Below are 20000 nucleotides of genomic sequence, written 5' to 3' on the forward strand. Positions count from 1 at the left end.
TAGAAATCTTCATCTGCCACTAGAATCACAAATTAATACACCTTTAAGAACCACTGTGACTTCAACTAGAGCCCTTATTTATGTGGAGAAATGTAAAAATCTCCATCTGCCACTACAACCACAAATACACCTTTAAGAACCACTGTGACTTCAACAAGAGCCCTTATTTGTGTGAAAAACCTAAAAATCTGCCACTAGATCCACAAATACACCTTTAAGAACCATTGTGACTTCAACTAGAGCCTTTTTTGTGTGGAGAAACCTAGAAATCTCCTTCATCTGCCACTAAAACCACAAATTCACCTTTAAGAGCCATTGTGACTTCAACTGGAGCCTTTTTTTTTAACTGGAAAAGCTGCCAGAGGTAGGCGAGATGGAAATATCTTAAAACCAGACTCATTAATAAAACTCACGTCATTATTTTTCTCAAGGGGTTTGTTTGCAGACCAGCGATGTGATTAGTCGTGTTTTGAAGGGCGTATTTTTCCTGCTAATGATGGGGAATCCTTGCTAACGATCTTGGGGATTCTAAATTAACATCCTATACAGTTTATTACGTAAAGAGGAGAGGTAGGACGACATCATGTTCAGGAAAATATATTAAAAGTCTTTAATACATTCTGTAACATATTAGCCCCTTCAATACTGGAACGCATTTTTTACTTTTATTTTTTGGTGTGATAAAGAAATTTGATTTATTTTATGGACGTCAGAAGATTAATGGCCAGCGTCTTCATCATTCTAATCCCAACATATGCTTTTGTACGTATAGAATCGCCAAATAATAACCAGAATGAATATGGAAACGAGACTTGGTATTGAAAGGATTAAAAGCGGGAATATAGATGAAAGGACACCGGAAACTTTAACATAAATAGTAGCAAAGTGTTTTTAATATGCTTCTGTATGTATAGAATCGCCAAATAATAACCAGAATGAATATGGAAACGAGATCTGGTACTGAAAGGATTAAAAGCGGGAATATAGATGAAAAGACACAGGAGACTTTAACATAAATAGCAAAGCCTGTAATATTTCTTGTACGTGAACTAAAACTCACACAGCTTTACGAGGTTGAATATAATGTAAACTAGCCACCAACTTTTCCTCTCCTTTCCTCTGCAACAAACATTTACTCCAACGCGTTTCTACATCACCGATAAAACTTTCCCGCCAAACAAAGCTCTTCAAGGAATGGACGTTTAAAAATACTGCCCATGGTGTTTTCTCCAGGAAGAGGAAGAGAGGCCGCCAATATTCCCAGCCAGGTTCTACAGTGAATGATTCCTTAACACCTTCAATATTGAGACGCATTTTTTACCTTCAGTATCGTGACGCGTTTTCATATTCATTCTGATTACTATTTGGTGATTTTATAGAGCTTCAGAAACTTATGTGCGGGATTAATATCGTGAAGACTCTGGCCATTAATCTTCTGACCTTCATAGACCCTTTCTAATGTCTATAAAATTATCTAATCGTACACAAATCTCAAGGTAAAAATGTGTCTCAGTATCAAAGGAGGTATGGATGTTTATACGGTTCTAGTGGCGTACTAACATCATCTCTACCTCATCAACACGAGAAGCACCCTAGAGAACCCGTCCAATTACCTCTATAGAACTGGAAAATAGTTGTTGTGAGACGGCAAAGCGTTTCTAAATACAAGTTAATGGTTCTCACATCTACGCAGACTAAAAGATACACATTTCAAACCAGATCTAACAAAACAGAATACAGTTACATATAGTATTTTATGCGTACCTTGCTCAATTACTTCCGCACTTTGTACTGTCACAAAGGACGACTATTCATAAAAAGGAAAGACAATTTATCAAGTCAGAGTTCCTTCACCTGATGGCCTCACTCGAATGTCTCCGGAAGTTACTGGTCTGCTCTCTGCTGTTATTTATTCATCCCACGCCAGTAACACATTGGTTAGGTTCACACGCGCTGCCTTTCTGTCTCTCTCTCCGTATTGAATTTTGTATTTGGTAGCTTCAGGAACTGTTGCATATAAACTCGCTTCCTGACTGAAGTAAGAAGGGTTTTCAAGTGTGCTTTTTGTGGTTTTACTGATAGATTAGCAATATTTCTTCATTATTAACCCCTTCATTACAAGGATGCGTTTCCATATTCATTCTGCTTATTATTTGGTGGTTTTGTACAGCTTCAGAAACTTATGTGGGGATTAAAATAGTGAAGACTGTGGCCATTAACCTTCTGACCTCCATAGACCCTTCCTAATGTCAATAAAATGGTCTATCGTATCCAAATCTCAAGGTAAAAATGCATTCCAGTATTGAAGAGGTTAACTGCATACACTACTACCACTACTACTACTACCACTACTACTACTACTACTACTACTATTACTACTACTACTACTTCTACTACTACTACGATTACTACTACTACTACTACAAAAACAAGACTATACTATGCAGTGACCTGGTTTCTTGTCGTGACCAAGCAGGTAGTTCACTCTATTTACAACCTGCTCTTGTCAATATTCCTTGCGTGTGTCTCCCCGCAACGCACCACACACACACACACACACACACACACACACACACACTACTACGGCGTATCTTCATTACATTCAAAAGCCTCTACATGAAATAACACAGGTTTCTCTTAAGGGTATTTTTATCGTTTCAATGACAAATTAACAAGACATGTACATTGTTACCAGAAAGACCACTCACGAGAACCACGCTAATCATCTCTGTGAGCTTTAAAAATAGTAGTGGTGAGAAAGCCAACCATTTCAAGAACAATATTGAACGCTTCTATCCAGCAATATATACTTTGAAAAGGCTTTAATTGACGTTACATGGGTTTTTACGTATATTATTACCATTTTAGAGGCAAATGAACCAGCTTTGTACATCATAAACAGCAGAAACATTCTTTGGAACCCGGCTAATGGCTATGTGGCCTTTGAAAGCAGTCGTGAGAGAGCAAAGCGTTTCAGAAGACTGGTCTAGGATAGCGTGATACAGATTTATATATTTTTAACCAATCTTTTATATCATAAACAACAAGAACACTCTTTGAAACCGGCTAGTGGCTCTGCGGCCTCGGAAAACAGCCGTGAAAGAACAAAGCGTTTCAGAAGACTGGGCTGGGATGGCGGGATGGTGTGGTGTCTTAGTAGGGGAGAGATTGGGGGAAGACTTGAGAGAACATTTAGATTACCCTCAAGAGACAAGGCTGATGGAATGGATGGCGGTAAGTGCGAGGGATCATTACAGAATCCTCATTATTTTACCCCTTTTTTTTTTATTTCGTTTTCTTTTCGTAATTATTCTTTGCTGTCCCTCTCCTCCTTCTTAATCGTGTTATTGTTGTTATTTATCTTTATCCTTCCTTCTGCCTTCGCTTTTTTCTTCTTTTTCGTCTATTCTCTTAATGACAGGCAGGATCATAGTGAATAAGTCTTTTGTGTTTTCTATTCTTTTTTCCGTTCCAGTCTTCACTTTCGTTTCCAACTTACAGCTTTACCTTTCCTCAACTTCCATCTCCTTTTTCTTTCTTCTTTCTTCTCGTTTTCCTTCCTTATACATTTACCACCGTCTCCTTCGCGTCTTCTTTTCTCTACCAATACCACTCTCCTTTCTTCTTACTTTATTATCGCATCCTTTCTTTTCTTTCTCTTTCTCGGTTTCAAGTCCTCCTGCTCTTCCTCCTCCTTCAATAGGGTAATCTTATGTCAACGTTTCACCAAGCTCAGAATCCTTTGTGTGACCAAACGGATGAGGGGGATAAAGAAGGAGGAGGAGGAGGAGGAGGAGGAGGAGGAGGAGGAGGAGGTAGGAAGGAGGGAAAACACAATGGTGAGGAGGAAGGACAACAAACTCTTTACAGTGAAACAATCGTTCTTGGTTTTCTTGGTTTAAAGGAATAGAATCCTTTTTTTTTTTTGTCCCTTTCGTCTCTCCTTCACCGTTTCGTCTCTCCAACAGCACACTTTCCTTCCTGCATCTTTTGTCTCTCCAACAAAAGACAAGACCACAGCACAACACACACACACACACACACACACACACACACACACACACACACACACACACATTAATACATACCAGAAGAAGCTTTTGAGTTTTGATGCCCTGAATTGCCCAATCCTGTCCCGGGCCCCACCTCACCAGGCCCCGCGCCGCAGTACGCCCCAGCGCCCACCCCGAGGCTCTGTGGGAGGGCGTGGGAGAGGAGCCAGGAGTCAACCATGTGTCTCGACGCCTTCCTGGGAGATGGGGTGAGAGAGAGAATGAGAGAGAGTGAGAGAGAGAGAGAGAGAGAGAGAGAGAGAGAGAGAGAGAGAGAGAGAGAGAGTAAACAATTAAATCCTACGTTATCCAAAATGAGGCGCTTTTCAAATTTAGAGTCAAACGGAATCTTAATAAAATCTTGTTAGAATGATTTGCTTTCCTGCTAAGGATGTAGGCTCTCTCTCTCTCTCTCTCTCAAAGCCTCACTATCAGAGGGTAATTTCCGCATGGATGCACCGAAGAGAGAGAGAGAGAGAGAGAGAGAGAGAGAGAGAGAGAGAGAGAGAGAGAGAGAGAGAGAGAGAGAGAGAGAGGATGCTTTTCTTACTTTCAATATCTATTCCGTTCATCCAGAAATTCGCTAATGGACGCGTTAGAGAGAGAGAGAGAGAGAGAGAGAGAGAGAGAGAGAGAGAGAGAGAGAGAGAGAGAGAGAGAGAGAATTACATTAACATACGATCCCACACACATTACAGTCCGTTATATAATCAAACACACACACACACACACACACACACACACACACACACACACACACACACACACACACACAAAGAAAAAAACTAGTTATATATTTGTCACTGCTCTATTAACTTCCCTGAGGACATAATAAGGGGAAGTTTTTGATGTAACGCTACACACTGGCTTAATTTTTTTCGATGTGATAACTGAGATTGTTGCAGTGTTAATGTGGAAAAGAAGGCGGTTCACCCTACACTATTTCCTTGTTGGTTTACGTAAAGGTGAGTCAACGGGTCTCTTACATATACCAGCTGTCTTTTACACATGCTTTCTTCTTTCAGGCTAGCAGGGAACTGGCAAGTAAGTGGGGATTTTTTTTTCCCCATTTTTTGTTGCTCTTAGCCAGTTTTCCTCCTTTGCATAAAATAAATAACCTTGTCCAGGATTCAGGTTAACGCAAGAGAAGTAAAGAAAGAAAGAGTAAAGGAAGAAAAGGAAAAAAAAGGAAGGCTATTTAATATTCCTCTCTCGATAAGAAAATTAAAGAGAGATTAGAGAGAGAAAAGTAATGAGAGAAGGAAAAGAAAGGAAGAAAGAATACAAAAAAAAAAGAAGTGAAAAGTTTAATATTCCTCTTGATAAGAAAATAAGAGAGATTGAAGAGAGAAAAAAGTAGTAAGAGAGGAAGAAAAGAAAGGAAAAAAGAATTAAAAAAAAGGAAAAAAGGAAGTTTAATATACCTCTCTGGAAAGGAAATTAAAGAGAGATTAGAGAGAAAAAATAGTTATATAAGTAAATATAAATCACAACAAACTAACTCGCATCCTCAATTTTTCCACAATTCTAGTTTACTTAAGTCTGCCTCTTTTAATCTGGCAACACCACAACTGATGACTCCTGATGGTTTCGTCTTGGGAGCAGCAAAACAACACCCCTTTCCTTTAGTTACCCTTTAATTTTCCTCCAGCACGCATAGAAAACGAAGCCACAGTGACTACCAAGCTATTACGTGGAAGCAGGAAGGAGTGGGTGCGCCAGTGAGCGTGGTTCGTATTCTCAAACATTTCTGTGCTTCACCTCCACTATTTCAAAAGGCTTTAAGTTTACACGAGCTTTCTAAGATGTTTTTACGGTTCTAGAGGAAAAGTTGACAAAATTTCTACATTATTAATTGGAGAAACATTCTTTTAAAAGGCTCTAGTTGAAATAATAAGGGTTTTTAAGGTATTTTTACGGTTCTAGAGGCAAAGTTGACAAAATTTCTACATTATTAATTGGAGAAACACTCTTTTAGAAGGCTCTAGTTGAAATAATAAGGGTTTTTAAGATATTTTTACAGTTCTAGAGGCAGAGTGACACGAATTCAACACTATTAACTGGAGAAACACTTGAAAATCCCGCTAACCTTCTCTGTGGCCTTGGAAAACAGTCGTGGTGAGAGAGCAAAGCGTTTCTGAATACCTGAGTGATATGTGGCGGCTGGCAACCTGGTTAAGAGTTCATTACGTTACTCTAGGACATCACCTTCACTCTTTTTGACACTTCCAATCTCAGTCTACGAAAAAAGAACGTTAACGAGAAAAGCCGTGAAGAGAACTGCTACCTGCGATCCATATTCCCGGGTTGTGTTGGAGAGAGAGAGAGAGAGAGAGAGAGAGAGAGAGAGAGAGAGAGAGAGAGAGAAAGTGGTGCTTGGGAAGAGTTACTAGGTGCGGTGTAAATGGTTTTGTGTAAGTTATGGTTTAGATTGCTCTCTCTCTCTCTCTCTCTCTCTCTCTCTCTCTCTCGTGTCAGTTAAGGAATTTCTCTCTAAATGTGTCAGTTAAGGAATTTCTCGATAAATGGAGTAAATATAAAGAAAAGGTAAAAAAGACACACACACACACACACACACACACACACACACACACACACACACACTCTCTCTCTCTCTCTCAACACTCACCTGATGAAGTAGTCGTACACGAAGTCCTGGTGGTCGTCAAGCCACGCCTCCACACGGGCACATTCGGGGTCGTAGTTGTATTGGGGAGGGGTGTGGAGCGGCGCCCCCTCTAACCTCGGCAGGATCAGGGGGCTCACCTCCTCCGCTGATCTCTCCCGACCCCTGGCTGTTCTTGCCTTCATCTCCGTGACTCCCCCAGCCTGCCAAGGAAGGAAAGGTGAGGTTAGGGGAGGTTAGGTTGGATTTGTGTTGGGTTGGGTTAGGTTAGGTTAGGTTGGGTTGGGTTGGGTTGGGTTGGGTTTGTGTGTTCTTGGGTGTTAGGTGTTGAGTATTGGGTTTATTTTCTCTCTCTTTCTTTCTCTCTCTCTCTCTCTCTCTCTCTCTCTCTCTCTCTCTCTGAAGTGTTTGTGTGTTTTTGGTGTTGTATTGTGTGGCATGTTCCGTTTGTGCTCTCTCTCTCTCTCTCTCTCTCTCTGAATGTATAATATTTATTGTGGATTTGGTCTGTGTGCTTTGTTTTGTTTTGTTGTTGTTGTTGTTGTTATTGTTGTTGTTGTATCCACTTTAACTGTTTTTGTACAAATAAGACAATGAACAACATACGCCAAATAAGTCACAAATAAACAAAAACACGTGCAACTACTACTACAACTACTATTACTACTATCACAACCACAGGAACCACTCCACAGCCATCATGAGGTGCGTGGGCGTGTGAGCGTGAAGAAAACGGGCAGACGGACAGACGGGCAGACGGGTGACGGGACAGAACCACCATCACCACCTCCCGCCGCCTCACTACACAGAACCAGTGTCCATCAACATGCGAGAGAGAGAGAGAGAGAGAGAGAGAGAGAGAGAGAGAGAGAGAGAGAGAGAGCTAATATGAAAGGAAACCAGGAATCCAGCAATACAGACGGAAATAACTGGAGGAGGAGGAGGAGGGGAAGGAGGAGGAGGAGGAATGCAGACCCTCCCTTCCTGAGCCTGAGGTAGGATGGAGGGAGGGGCGCCTCGGAACACACCAGCACAGCAGAGGGTGGTGGTCTCGGGCGAGTGGGCGGCGTGGGCGGCCAGCGGGCGGGGGTGCCATGCCTCAGGCCGCCAGTGCTGCCACCGCCTGCGCCTCCTGCCGTGCCTGGCGTCGCTCAGCCCCTCGGGGCGATGGTGCTGGTGGTGGCACGGCGGCTGCTCCACCTCGTGGTGCTGCAGGAACAGACGCCGCCGCTTGTGTTGCTTCTCCTGCTCTTGCTGCTCCTGCTCCCGCTGCTCCTGCTCCTCCTGCTCGCCGCAGTTGAGGACATGGGAGGCACCCACACCCATAGTGAGCACCGTGGAGGCAGAAGAGGAGGCCTGCTCACCCAGAGTGGCTATTGTCTACTTCGACAGCGTCTCCCTCAAGCAGACTGACACTTGGTCTTGCTAATCAGCGCCGCGACGCACCGCCACTGTCATCCCTCACCGCCGACACCACCACCACCACCGCCGCCGCTCACTTCACGTGGTGCCCCTGGCGGTGCCACATCGGGGCTGGCGGGCAGGGCCGCCTCTCGCCCCGCGGCAGCGCCTTCCTCGCCTGTGTGTCTGTCACCGTGTATCTTTGCTTTTTGAACTGTAGAAACAGAGGGATTGAGAAAATGTGTGTGTGTGTGTGTGTTCTCTTATTCAGTCGGAGCAGGGGAGGAAAAAGAGGTACAGGCGTGTTTTTCTTGTCGTTCCATTCCAGAATGCTGTAGAGAGAGAGAGAGAGAGAGAGAGAGAGAGAAAGAGAGAGAGAGAGAGAGAGAGAATAACTTTTCCCATACTTCTCTCTCTCTCTCTCTCTCTCTCTCTCTCTCTCTCTCTCTCTCTCTCTCTCTCTCTCTCTCTCTCTCTCTCTCTCACTGGAACCCTAAGAACACCCTTGACAACACGTACAGTTTCAGCTTCACCCTTCTGGAGTGCAGTTGAGGTGCGGCGCTGCGTATCGTGTTTCAGAATAAAGTTGGAAGCGTTTCACTAACACTGCTCGAGTCTCTTCTCTTCACTGGCTGTATTTTTCCCCTCCTTTTATTTTCAAGGTTGTATTTTTGCCTTCCTGTATTTCCCTGGCTGTTTTTTTCTCTCCTCTTATTTTCCTAGCTGTATTTTCCCCTCCCTGTGTTTCCCTGGCTGTATTTTTCTCTCCACTTAATTCCCGAGCTGTATTTTCTCCTTTTCTCTTATTTCCCAGACTGTATTTTTCCCTCTCTTCTCATCACCAACAAGGGTACGGCTCGTGGCTTCCCCTCTCTCTCTCTCTCTCTCTCTCTCTCTACCCAGCCTCCCTCCTACCTCTCTTCCCTTTTATGTCTATTATCTATCAGCTGTTTTTCTCTCAGACGTATTCATCTATTTTTTCAAGAGGATTTTTTTTTTATCTTGGGGGAAAAATATTGTGTTTTTTCTATAATGTTTAAATTACTCCCTTGTCTTTTATTTTTTCTTTTTACCTTTTTTTTGTATATATTTTGTTTCCCCTTCTCTTTTATTTATACCATGTGGGCTTTTCACGGGAATTTATGGGCGAAAGGGGATACTTTTTCGGGTGCTTCCTATCTCAAAGCCCACCCGCTAGGAAACCGCTGCCCCGAGTGAGGAAGCCCAACCTACACTCCGACCGTGGACAGGATTCGAACCCGTGCGCTTGGAGACCTCTCGGACCCCAAAGCACGCATGGTTCACCTGTACCTCGACGATCTTCTGTGTGAAATTCGTGTATTCTTTTTTTCCATCACAGCGTTGAAAATTTGGTGTGGTGCGGGATTACGCTCACTTGTTGGACTTATTTGCTATTACACATTCCATTATTTCCTTTACTTCACACTATAAATGATCGCTAACGACTCACACATCCGGTAGAAGAACTTAAATTAGGGTTTTAATATAGTTTACTGACAAAATGGCCCTTATTCTGAAACACTTCCGCGCCTCACAGCACCTTTACTATTTTCAAAGGGCTCTAGTTGAAATACACGGGTTTTTAAGGACGTTTCTGTGATTCTACTGACATGTTAACAAGTTTCCTGTATTATCTAAAGGACAAACACTCTTTCGAACTCGGGTTATTGTCTCTGTGGTCTATTTTCTTAGGGCTCTAGATGAAGTGACACGGGTTTTTAAGGACGTTTCTGTGATGCTAGTGACATGTTAACAAGTTTCCTGCATTATCTAAAGGACACGTACTCTTTAGAACTCGGCTAGAGCCTTTTAAAAGAATGTTTCTCCAGTCAATGACGTAGAAATCTTGTCATTCTGCCTCTAGAAACTAAAAACACCTTTAAAAACTCGTGTAAATTTAGATAAAAGCCTTTTGAAATAGAGGTGAGGCGCAGAAGTTTTTGAGAATATGCGCCTATATTATTATGGCTTAGTGGAGCAGCAATAGCCATGACCGTCTTGGTGACGAGAGGTGGTTGGCACGGACGCTCCATTAGAGACGCATTATGGCTGATTGGTTCATTAAAGCTTCACAACATAGTAAAAGGCTTCTCCTCTTATCCACTCCTGCCCTTGTCTTCAGCTTATTTCTCCTCCCAGCATCATTACACGTGTCTTTTGCTACATTCTATAGGTGTTTTCCTCTTATCTACTCCTGTCCTTATTATCTTCAGCTTATCTTCCCAGCATCATTACACGTGTCTTTTGCTACATTCTATCGCTGTTTTTCATGTGTCCTCAATCAGTCATCCCCTTAAATCCTTCAGTACTGGAAGGCATTTTATCGTGAATTTTAGGTTTTATTGACATTAGGAAGCATCTATGGAGGTCAGAAGATTAATGGCCAAAGTCTTCACTATTTTAATGCCTACATAAGATTCTGAAGTTGTATTAAATCACCAAATAATAAGCAGAATGAATATGAACACACACACACACACACACACACACACACACACACACACACACAATCACGACCCCACAAACACACCTATGTCTTTTCCCTCCTACAGTAATACATTTGTGTGACGCCTATAGGGTACACATCAATGCCTCTCTGTAGCTGCCTATTGACTGTTTTCTCGTCTTTCCTTGCCTCCCGTCACCCGAGATTTCAGGCCAGGTCCTCTCGAACGCCTAATGGGAAGAAAGGAGGAAGGAGGAGGAGGAGGAGGAGGAGGAGGAGGAATAGACAGAGGGAGTCATTTTCACATCGACCGTCAAAACAACATCAGGGAGAGGCAAGAAGGAGAGAGGAAAGATAGGAAAGGAGGAGGAGGAGGAGGAGGAGGAGGAGGAGGAGGAGGAGGAGGAGGAGGAGGAGGAGGAGGAGGAGAAGGAGAAGGAGAAGGAGAAGGAGAAGGAGGAGGAGGAGGAGGAGGAGGAAGAAGTGAGATGTCAAAAACACGATGAATTCGAATAATCCAACTGGTAACAAAACACAGACACACACACACACTCTCTCTCTCTCTCTCTCTGGCATCAACAACAAGCCCACAATACGAAGACGCAACGCAATAACACTCAATATTCATCTTCTCCCAGCAGGATCAACACGGGGACACATCCACAAACACTCTTATGACTGTCTGTCTTATTGCGCCAACACACCCACCCAATCAGAGACGAGGTTGAGTTCTAGGGTGGAAATATCGTTTAAGAAGCATTGCGTCTATGAGGAACGTCTCATAGTTAGACTGAATGATGGAAGGAAGAGAAACTGTGCGTAATAGGTTCAATATATTCGTAGCCTCTGACCTCTAACCTCTGTCCTGCTTGTGTCAAATCTTATGGCTCGTATTCTCAAACACCTCTGTGCTTCTCCACTATTTCAAAAGGCTTTATCTAAATTTACACGAGTTTTTTTAAGGTATTTTTACGGTTCTAGAGGCAGAATGGCAAGATTTCTACGTTATTAAGTGGAGAAACATTCTTGAAATCCCCGCTAATCATCTCTGTAGCCTTGGAAAACGATCGTGGTGAGAGAATAAAGCGTTTTTAAGTAAGTTTTTATAATTATAGAAGCAGAGCGACAAGATTATTATTAACTGGAGAAACACTAAAAACCTCGCTAAACATCTCTGTAGCCTTGGAAAATAGTCCTGGTGAGAGAACAAAACCTTTTGAATATGGACCTTAATCACTCCCGGGAACAAATTCGCAAATCTGTGTCAAATCGCTTCTACTGTCCAATTTGCTGACGGGAACAATATCAGCGGGAATGTTTCTGTATGAAGCTTTATTGCTATTACTGGTGCTCTGTTGTCTGTTGGGATATATTAGGATAGAAACACATCAACAGATTTCTTTAACCCTTACACACTGGGACGCATTTATACCACAGATCTGTGTACAAAAAGACCATTTTATTGACATCAGGAAGGGTCTCTGGAGGTCAGAAGATTCAGTTTTAATCCTTGCATAAATTTCTGAAGTTGCATAAAATCACCAAATAGTAAGCAGAATAAATGTGAAAATACGTCATCGTACTATTTGGGTTAAAGGTCCCTGTACGTTTCACAATCCCTCACTCACTTTGCAGTCTCGGTTCGCTACTCTTGCTTTGTGCTCTCATTAAAACTGCTGCGTGGTTTACTGCTGTAGATATGACAAATTTCACACAACACAGCTTTTATTCCCTGTAAGAGTTCAATAGGACATCCTACCTACACACACACACACACACACACACACACACACACACACACACACACGTCTAACGCTTGTGTAATCCCTTAATTAAGAAATGTCCCCTAAAAATCTTCAGTGATTACGGACGGAGAGACAGACGGATAAATTTTAATTAGCTTCCACGAGCCACAGTCTGCGAGGGTACAACGCTCAAAGTTACCGTTACCCACAGTAATGATAGCTGGAGGAGGGAGCGGTGGAGAGGAACGTGGTGGCGTGGAAGTCAGTGGTGATACTGATGAAGGGTAAATAAACACATTATCAAAAGAAAAAAACAAGGAAGTTGCAGTAATCCATCATACTATGACATATCTCTCGTGTTTTTCTAACGTGTTCTATATCAAAAGGTTAAGGCTGGGACATGTAGCCTTAAAATATCCTTTGTAACTGAAAAAGGTATAAATTTCCCAACAGAAGATAAACTTGTGTCATTTTAAGCCCAAGGAAGTGAGAAATTGACTGCAAACTCAAGAAACATCAGGGAAAGATTTGGGATTTGTTACGGCGTTAAAATCTTTGTAACTGATGAAAAAAAATACAACAGAAGGTAAACTCGTATCATTTCAAGCCTTAAGAAAGCGAGAATTTGACAGCACGCTCGAGAAACATCAGGGAAAAAGTTAGGATTTGTTACGGCGTTAAAATCACATTCTCTTGTAAAACGTAACGTGACAAATTGCAGCTGACACGAGAGCTCTTCGGAAACTTAGCGGGACAGCTGCGGTGGATGGGGCAAGACAAGCGCGGCTGGTGGCAGTGCTGGTGGTAGTGTTTGTGGCAGCCGCGGCGTGAAGGGAGTACAGAAGATGAAGTTAGGGAGTGACTAGCGATGTGTGGGAAGCAAGGAGAGATGTGGAGAGATTGTGTGATTGTAACGTACTCTAAAAACGCTTTGCTCGCTCTCTCTCTCTCTCTCTCTCTCTCTCTCTCCTTCAGATAAATACATTGTTAAAAATCTTGGTAAAACAGTCACGATAAGGAAGAACGAGTCACGATAAGGAAGAACGAGTCACGATGAGGAAGAACGAGCCACGATAAGGAAGAACGAGTCACGATAAGGAAGAACGAGTCACGATAAGAAAGAACGAGTCACGATGAAGAAGAACGAGTCACGATAAGGAAGAACGAGCCACGATAAAGAAGAACGAGTCACGATAAGGAAGAACGAGTCACGATGAAGAAGAACGAGCCACGATAAGGAAGAACGAACCACGATAAGGAGGCATTTAAGGAACAAACTGGTGAACATTATTTGCAGCTCTCCTCTTTCTCCTCCTCCTCCTCCTCCACCACCATCACCATCACCACCATCACCACCACCACCACCACTATTTGGCCTCTTCACCTCGCATGGGATATTGACAAATCGGAAACCGTTCACCTCCCTCCCCCCAGGACCTTCACCTCTTCGTCATCACCGGGCAACAAAATTTCAAAGCATCAAAGAAGAAAAAAAGATAAAGAAAAAGAAAAAGAAAGAAAAAAAGGAAAAGGAAACGAAATCAAATCTTTATTAGTGAGTGGCATTATATTTTTACCTTTTTTTTCAATTATCACATGCGATTTTTTTGTTCTTTTAGGCTTTATAAGTTAAATGAAAAAGGAAAAAAAAAAAAAAACGAAATCAAATCTTTATCAGTGACTAGCATTATATTTTTACAGCTACCTTTTTTTTTCCAATTATCCCATGCAGAGTTTTTTCTTATGGGCTTCATAGGTTATAGTTTCAAAAGGACGAATTATTTCAAAGCAGCAAAAATGAAAAAAAAAAAAAAAAAGAAATTAAACCATTATCATAAATAAGTAAACGATTTTTTTTCTTCCCACAATCACATGCAAATTTTTTAGATTAACTTTAGTTGAGGAAGGCAGTCGATTATTCACAGGAGATTAGCGAGTGTAGTTTATTATTTGGCTAGGAAATACGTACTTTGTGTTACCTAGTTAGAACAAAAGTCATGTGGATGGTAGTTTTGAAAAGCGACATTCACGCTAATTGAGAAAGGCACTCGATTATTCATAGGAGATTTGGGGGTGTAGTTTAATATTTAGATTGAAAATAAGTGCTTTGTGTTACCTAGTTAGAACAAAAGTCATGTAGATTGTAGTTTTGAAAAGCGACATTCACGTTAAATGAGAAAGACAGTCAACTATTCACGGGAGTTTAGCGAGTGTATTTTAATATTTTTGGCTGGGAAATAAGTGCTTTGTGTTACTCAGAACAAAAGTAATGTCGTTTAATATTTCAAAAGTAACATTCACGTTAACTGAGAAAGCCAGTCGATTATTCACACGAGATTAGCGAGTGAAGTTTAATATTTGGCTGGGAAATAAGTGCTTTGTGTTACTCATTTAGAACACGAGTCTTCAGTAATAGTCATTAGTGCTTCGGTGACAAGATGAAGCAACACAACACAACAAAGCAAAAATAGAATCGTTTTGTGTTACTCTACTAGAACGATCATAAGCCGAGGGAGAATTAACCCCCTTCAGTTCTGGAACACATTTTTATCATGAATTCCTGGTGTGATTAGACGATTTTATGGACATTAGGAAGAGTCTACGGAGGTCACAGGATTAATGGCCAGAGTCTTCAGTCTTCACTATTTTAATTCCAACATGAGTTTCTGAAGTTGTATAAAGTCACCAAATAATACACAGAATGGATAGAAATGAGTCCTGGCATACTTAAAAGGGCTAAGGACACATTGCAATACAACATAACACAATACACGTTATCAGTGTCACAACATAAACTATTTCAAAACAATAAGAAGGACAACAACATTTTAATTCAACATCCTGGCCATATGAAATAATTTTATGCTTACTGACTCAAATACAATCTCTCTCTCTCTCTCTCTCTCTCTCTCTCTCTCTCTCTCTCTCTCTCTCTCTGTTTGTCTTCTCCCTCCTACCTCCTGTCACGAGCAGTATAGCTTATTGTGTGTGTGTGTGTGTGTGTGTGTGTGTGTGTGTGTGTGTGTGTGTGTGTGTGTGTGTGTGTGTGTGTGTGTGTGTGTGTGTGTGTGTGGGAGTATGTATGTGACAAGCTGAGAGATGTGAGAGAGAGAGAGAGAGAGAGAGAGAGAGAGAGAGAGAGAGAGAGAGAGAGAGAGAGAGAGAATGTATGTTTTATTATCAACAAGTTCATTCTCTGTTCTCGTTTATTTGCTTTCCTTTCCACAAGTGTTTCCCTGGAGTTTGCTCTCCTTCATATCACGAGACTAAAATATTATGACAAGGAGATGCAAGGCCAACATAATTTTCTTTGCATATAAACTGAACTATAAGAAAATTCACTAACCTCTCTCTCTCTCTCTCTCTCTAGGAATTCATTATCGTTCCTTCAATATCTCATTTCCGTCTCATTGCTGTCACTCTTCTTCCTCTTATTACTTATTGTGTCTCTCTCGTGTTCTCTTTTGACGGCTTGCCTCTTATCATACCTAGCGTTGTTGTTGTTGCTGTTGTATTGCTGCTACTACTACTACTACTACTACTACTACTACTACTACTACTACTCAGCATCCTGACTATTTTTCTCTTTTTCTTTCTCTTTGTTTACTAGTTAGTCTTTCTACTCACTAAAGAAATGAATAGCGTGTTTAAAGTCTCAAGGTTTTACTAGTTTCCTCTCTCTCTCTCTCTCTCTCTCTCTCTCTCTCTCTCTCTCTCTCTCTCATGCCTCGTCTCTGAAGGTAGAAAATGGTAAGATGGCTTCCTAACTTTTAAAAACTTTGGAAAACAGAATCCTACAACTTTGTTCATAATGACTTGAGGAGAACACAGGTGGCAATAGTAGTAGTAGTAGTAGTAGTAGTAGTAGTAGTAGTAGTAGTAGTAGTAGTAGTAGTAGTCTTAGATCTGTATTCTGAAACGCTTTGCTCTCTCACCACTGCTTTCCAAAGGCTCTAGTAGTTGAAGATAGTCTTGTTTTTTAAAGAGTTTTTTTTTTAGACTGGCAAGAATTCTAGTTTATTAAAAGGAAAAACTGTCTTGAAAACTCGTCCACTTATCTCTATGGCCTTGAAAAATTACCGTAGCGAGAAGGGATCGCGTTTTTTAATACAGGCATTAACCTTCCTTCCCTCGAACAAGACACGTACAACTGAAAAAAACACGAGAAACAACATCCCTTTCTTACTGTTTTCTGCTCTGTCTCCTCCACCTTTCCCTACTGTCAATCTTAGTTACTCGCATACGCTCCGTCTCTCCCTCCTCTCGTGTCATTATGGCTTATAAGACGCAACGCTTCCAAGAGCCCATCCTCTGACACACGCAGAGTACAATCTCGTGCAGACAACCACGTTACTTCACATTAATAGTGTTCTTCCCAGCAAACACATTCACAAAGAGAGAGAAGGAGAAATAGTTACGATATCCAGCGAGATAGAAGAAATAGTTAGTAAATACAGTCTTAGCAGTAAACATGAAACACCTCTGCATATTGTCCTTCTTGATTGTAAAGCACCAAAACTTTACCACCTCGGAGGGAATGAGATGACGTAGGAGGGAAAAATGGAAGGAGTTACAATGCTATAACCACTTCTATTACCACTGCACACTACGCCTTCCCTCCTAGCATCAAAAGTTATATACACAAAATACGTAACCCCTTCAGTACTGAGATGCATTTTACCATGAGTCTTTGGTAGGATTAAACGAACTTAATTACATTAGGAAGCGTGTATAGAGGTCAGAAGATTAATGGCCACAGTCTTCACTATTTTTAATCCCCACATAAGTTTCTGAAGCTGTACAAAATCAAATAATAAGCAGAATGAATATAAAAACGTCGTAGTATACTGCAGGGGTTAATACGAGGGAGTGCGGTGATGTAACAGGGGAAAAATGAGAGAATAACAATGCTATAAAGAGTTCCAGTATGCCTTTCCCTTTAAAAATGTGTTAAATAATGATATTCTTGCAGTTTACGAATACCCAGGTGTTCTCCTCCTCCTGCTCCTGCTCCTCCTCCTCCTCCTCCTTTCCACTCCCAAAGGGACATATTAGGCACTTTACAGCCTCGCATAGCTGGTGATTCAGTCCAGTGCGCGCTTGGTTTACGGGCCTGCCTTGCGTGTGCTGGTCCAAGAGGCGGGGACAGAAGGAGAGGCTGACGGAAACACTACACACACACACACACACACACACACACACACACACACACACACACACACACACACACACACACACACACACACACACAGAAGTTTGAGCATTCTAATAAATATTCTATTCTATTCACGCACGCACACACACACACACACACACACACACACACATGGAAACATTCATTCATACATACACATACACGTAGATTGATAAGTGTTTAGTGACCACACATACACACACACGTACGGATAGAGAGAGAGAGAGAGAGAGAGAGAGAGAGAGAGAGAGAGAGAGAGAGAGAGAGAGTTATATCCATGGTAACAACTGAAAAATTTTGGTTATTGGTCATGTCAAAAGGAAACAATACGGTATGTACATATGTTGCCTTCCCCCCTCTCTCTCTCTCTCGTTCCTTTTTCCATTTTATTTGATTTGTGTTGTGTATTTAATCCAGTATAATGCCGCAGCTCGCCTCCCTGATCTCCAAATTGCACTCAACAAAAAGTTTGGTGGAAAAAATACGTGTGTGTGTGTGTGTGTGTGTGTGTGTGTGTGTGTGTGTGTGTGTGTGTGTGTGTGTGTGTGTGTGTGCGCGGCCACTATCACGCAATATGCAAAACTACAATTATAAATGTGAAAATAATGGTAATAATAATAATAATAATAATAATAATAATAATAATAATAATAATAATAATAATCTTCAGTCCATATTTTTATCCATGTTTTATTTTCCATGAATTACAACACGGAGCTTTTTGAAGTGTGTGTGTGTGTGTGTGTGTGTGTGTGTGTGTGTGTGTGTGTGTGTGTGTGTGTGTGTGTGTGTGTGTGTGAGTGTGATTTATATATACAAAAGCTTATGTACGTCTGAATATAAGCATGTAATATGTATAAACCCACACACACACACACACACACACACACAAGCGCACGAAATAAAGTGGTGATGTCCCTCCCGAAACACGTCTAGGTGGTGGTGGTGGTGGTCTCCCCGCAGCCTCTCCATTCTGACCTGAATTCTTTTCCTCGCACAGCGGCGTCTTAAAGTTTCGGTGAGGAGGAGGAGGAGGAGGAGGAGGAGGAGGAGGAGGAGGAGGAGGAGGAGGAGGAGGAGGAGGAGGAGGGTCATGCGGTAACACTCCAAGAAAACGACATTGTTAGGTTTGCTTCGCTTTTCTTTTTTTCTTTCTTTCTTTCTTTCTAGAGAGAGAGAGAGAGAGAGAGAGAGAGAGAGAGAGAGAGAGAGAGAGAGAGAGAGAGAGAGAATCTATGTTTAAGCGATGTTATTACTGCTATTACTTTTCCTGTCCTCCTTCCTTCCTTCCTCTTCCTCTTCCTCTTCCTCCTCCTCCTCCTCCTCCTCCTCCTCCTCCTCCTCCTCCTCCTTATTCTTTCCACTGACAGATATTACTATGTTGGTGTTGGGTCGTCTCTCTCTCTCTCTCTCTCTCTCTCTCTCTCTCTCTCTCTCTCTCTCTCTCTCTCTCACTAACTTAAATAAAAAAAATACAAAAATTAATAGAAAAGTAAAGAAATAAAGAAAGAAAATAAAAAAGAAAGAAGGAAAGAAAGAAATTGTTCATGTTTTTTGATGACGGAAAGTGAGAGAGAGAGAGAGAGAGAGAGAGAGAGAGAGAGAGAGAGAGAGAGAGAGAGAGAGAGAGAGAGAGAGAGAGAGAGAGAGAATAGAAAAGAAAAAAAAACACTAAAGACAGGAGACAGAAATAGACAGATAGACAGTTACACACAGACAGACAGACAGACTGAGATAGACAGGGAACAAACACACAGACATGAACAGACAGAGAGAAACCGCCAAAACAGAGACAAGACAGGAGAGGAGATAGAGAGAGACAGGGTGAGACAGGCAGACAGAGACAGACAGGGAACACACACACACACACACACACACACACACACACACACACACACACACAGACATGAACAGACAAAGAACAACAGGCAAATAGAGACAAGACAGGAGAAAAAAGGGATAGAGAGAGAGAGACAGGGTGAGACAAACAGACAGGAATAGATAGGAAAAAGAGACAAACACCACAGAAAACGGAACAGAGAGACAGCGAGGGACAGAAGAAACAAGGAGAAACAGCAAAAGAAGAAGAACAACAAGAACAACAACAAGTAGTAGTAGGTTAGGTTAGGTAGAGACAGGAAAAAATAGAGACAGACAGCAAGAAACAGGAAATGACAGAGAGAGAGAGAGAGAGACAGCGAGGGAGAGAATAAACAAGAAAAATAAAGATAGACGGAGGAAAGACAGAAATAGAGAAAGAACAGAATAAATATGGAAAGACAGGAACAGACAGTGGCTAGACAGGGACAGGAGCTTAATCCATCGTTAAGCTTTGACATCCATTAGAGTGTGTGAAGTTGGCAGGGTAAGAGGGGAGGGGGGAGAGGGAGAGGGAGTGGGAGAAGGATAGAGGGAGAGGGAAGGGAAGGGATTCAAAGGAGAGAAGAGGGAAGAGAAGGGGGAGGAAGGGGAGAGGAAAAGGGGAAAGGAGGGAAGTGGGAGAGGGGAAGGAGAT

The 20000-nt window shown here is 41.9% G+C and overlaps 1 protein-coding gene across 21 annotated transcripts in view; it reads right to left on the reverse strand.

Moving 5' to 3' along the window:
- Positions 1-20000, reverse strand: part of LOC123503796 (dual 3',5'-cyclic-AMP and -GMP phosphodiesterase 11-like) — a 142853-nt gene that overhangs the window by 16545 nt on the left and 106308 nt on the right. For all 21 annotated transcript variants that reach the window (XM_045253816.1, XM_045253815.1, XM_045253806.1 and 18 more), the window contains 2 exons: positions 6682-6881; positions 4089-4249 (listed from right to left, as the gene is read on the reverse strand). In XM_045253816.1, coding sequence (XP_045109751.1) covers positions 4089-4249; positions 6682-6863 — 343 coding nt within the window. In that variant the 5' untranslated portion in view covers positions 6864-6881. The remainder of the gene's footprint in view (positions 1-4088; positions 4250-6681; positions 6882-20000) is intronic.

The sequence above is a fragment of the Portunus trituberculatus genome, chromosome 14 (assembly GCF_017591435.1).
Source record: "Portunus trituberculatus isolate SZX2019 chromosome 14, ASM1759143v1, whole genome shotgun sequence".
NCBI lineage: Eukaryota > Metazoa > Arthropoda > Malacostraca > Decapoda > Portunidae > Portunus > Portunus trituberculatus.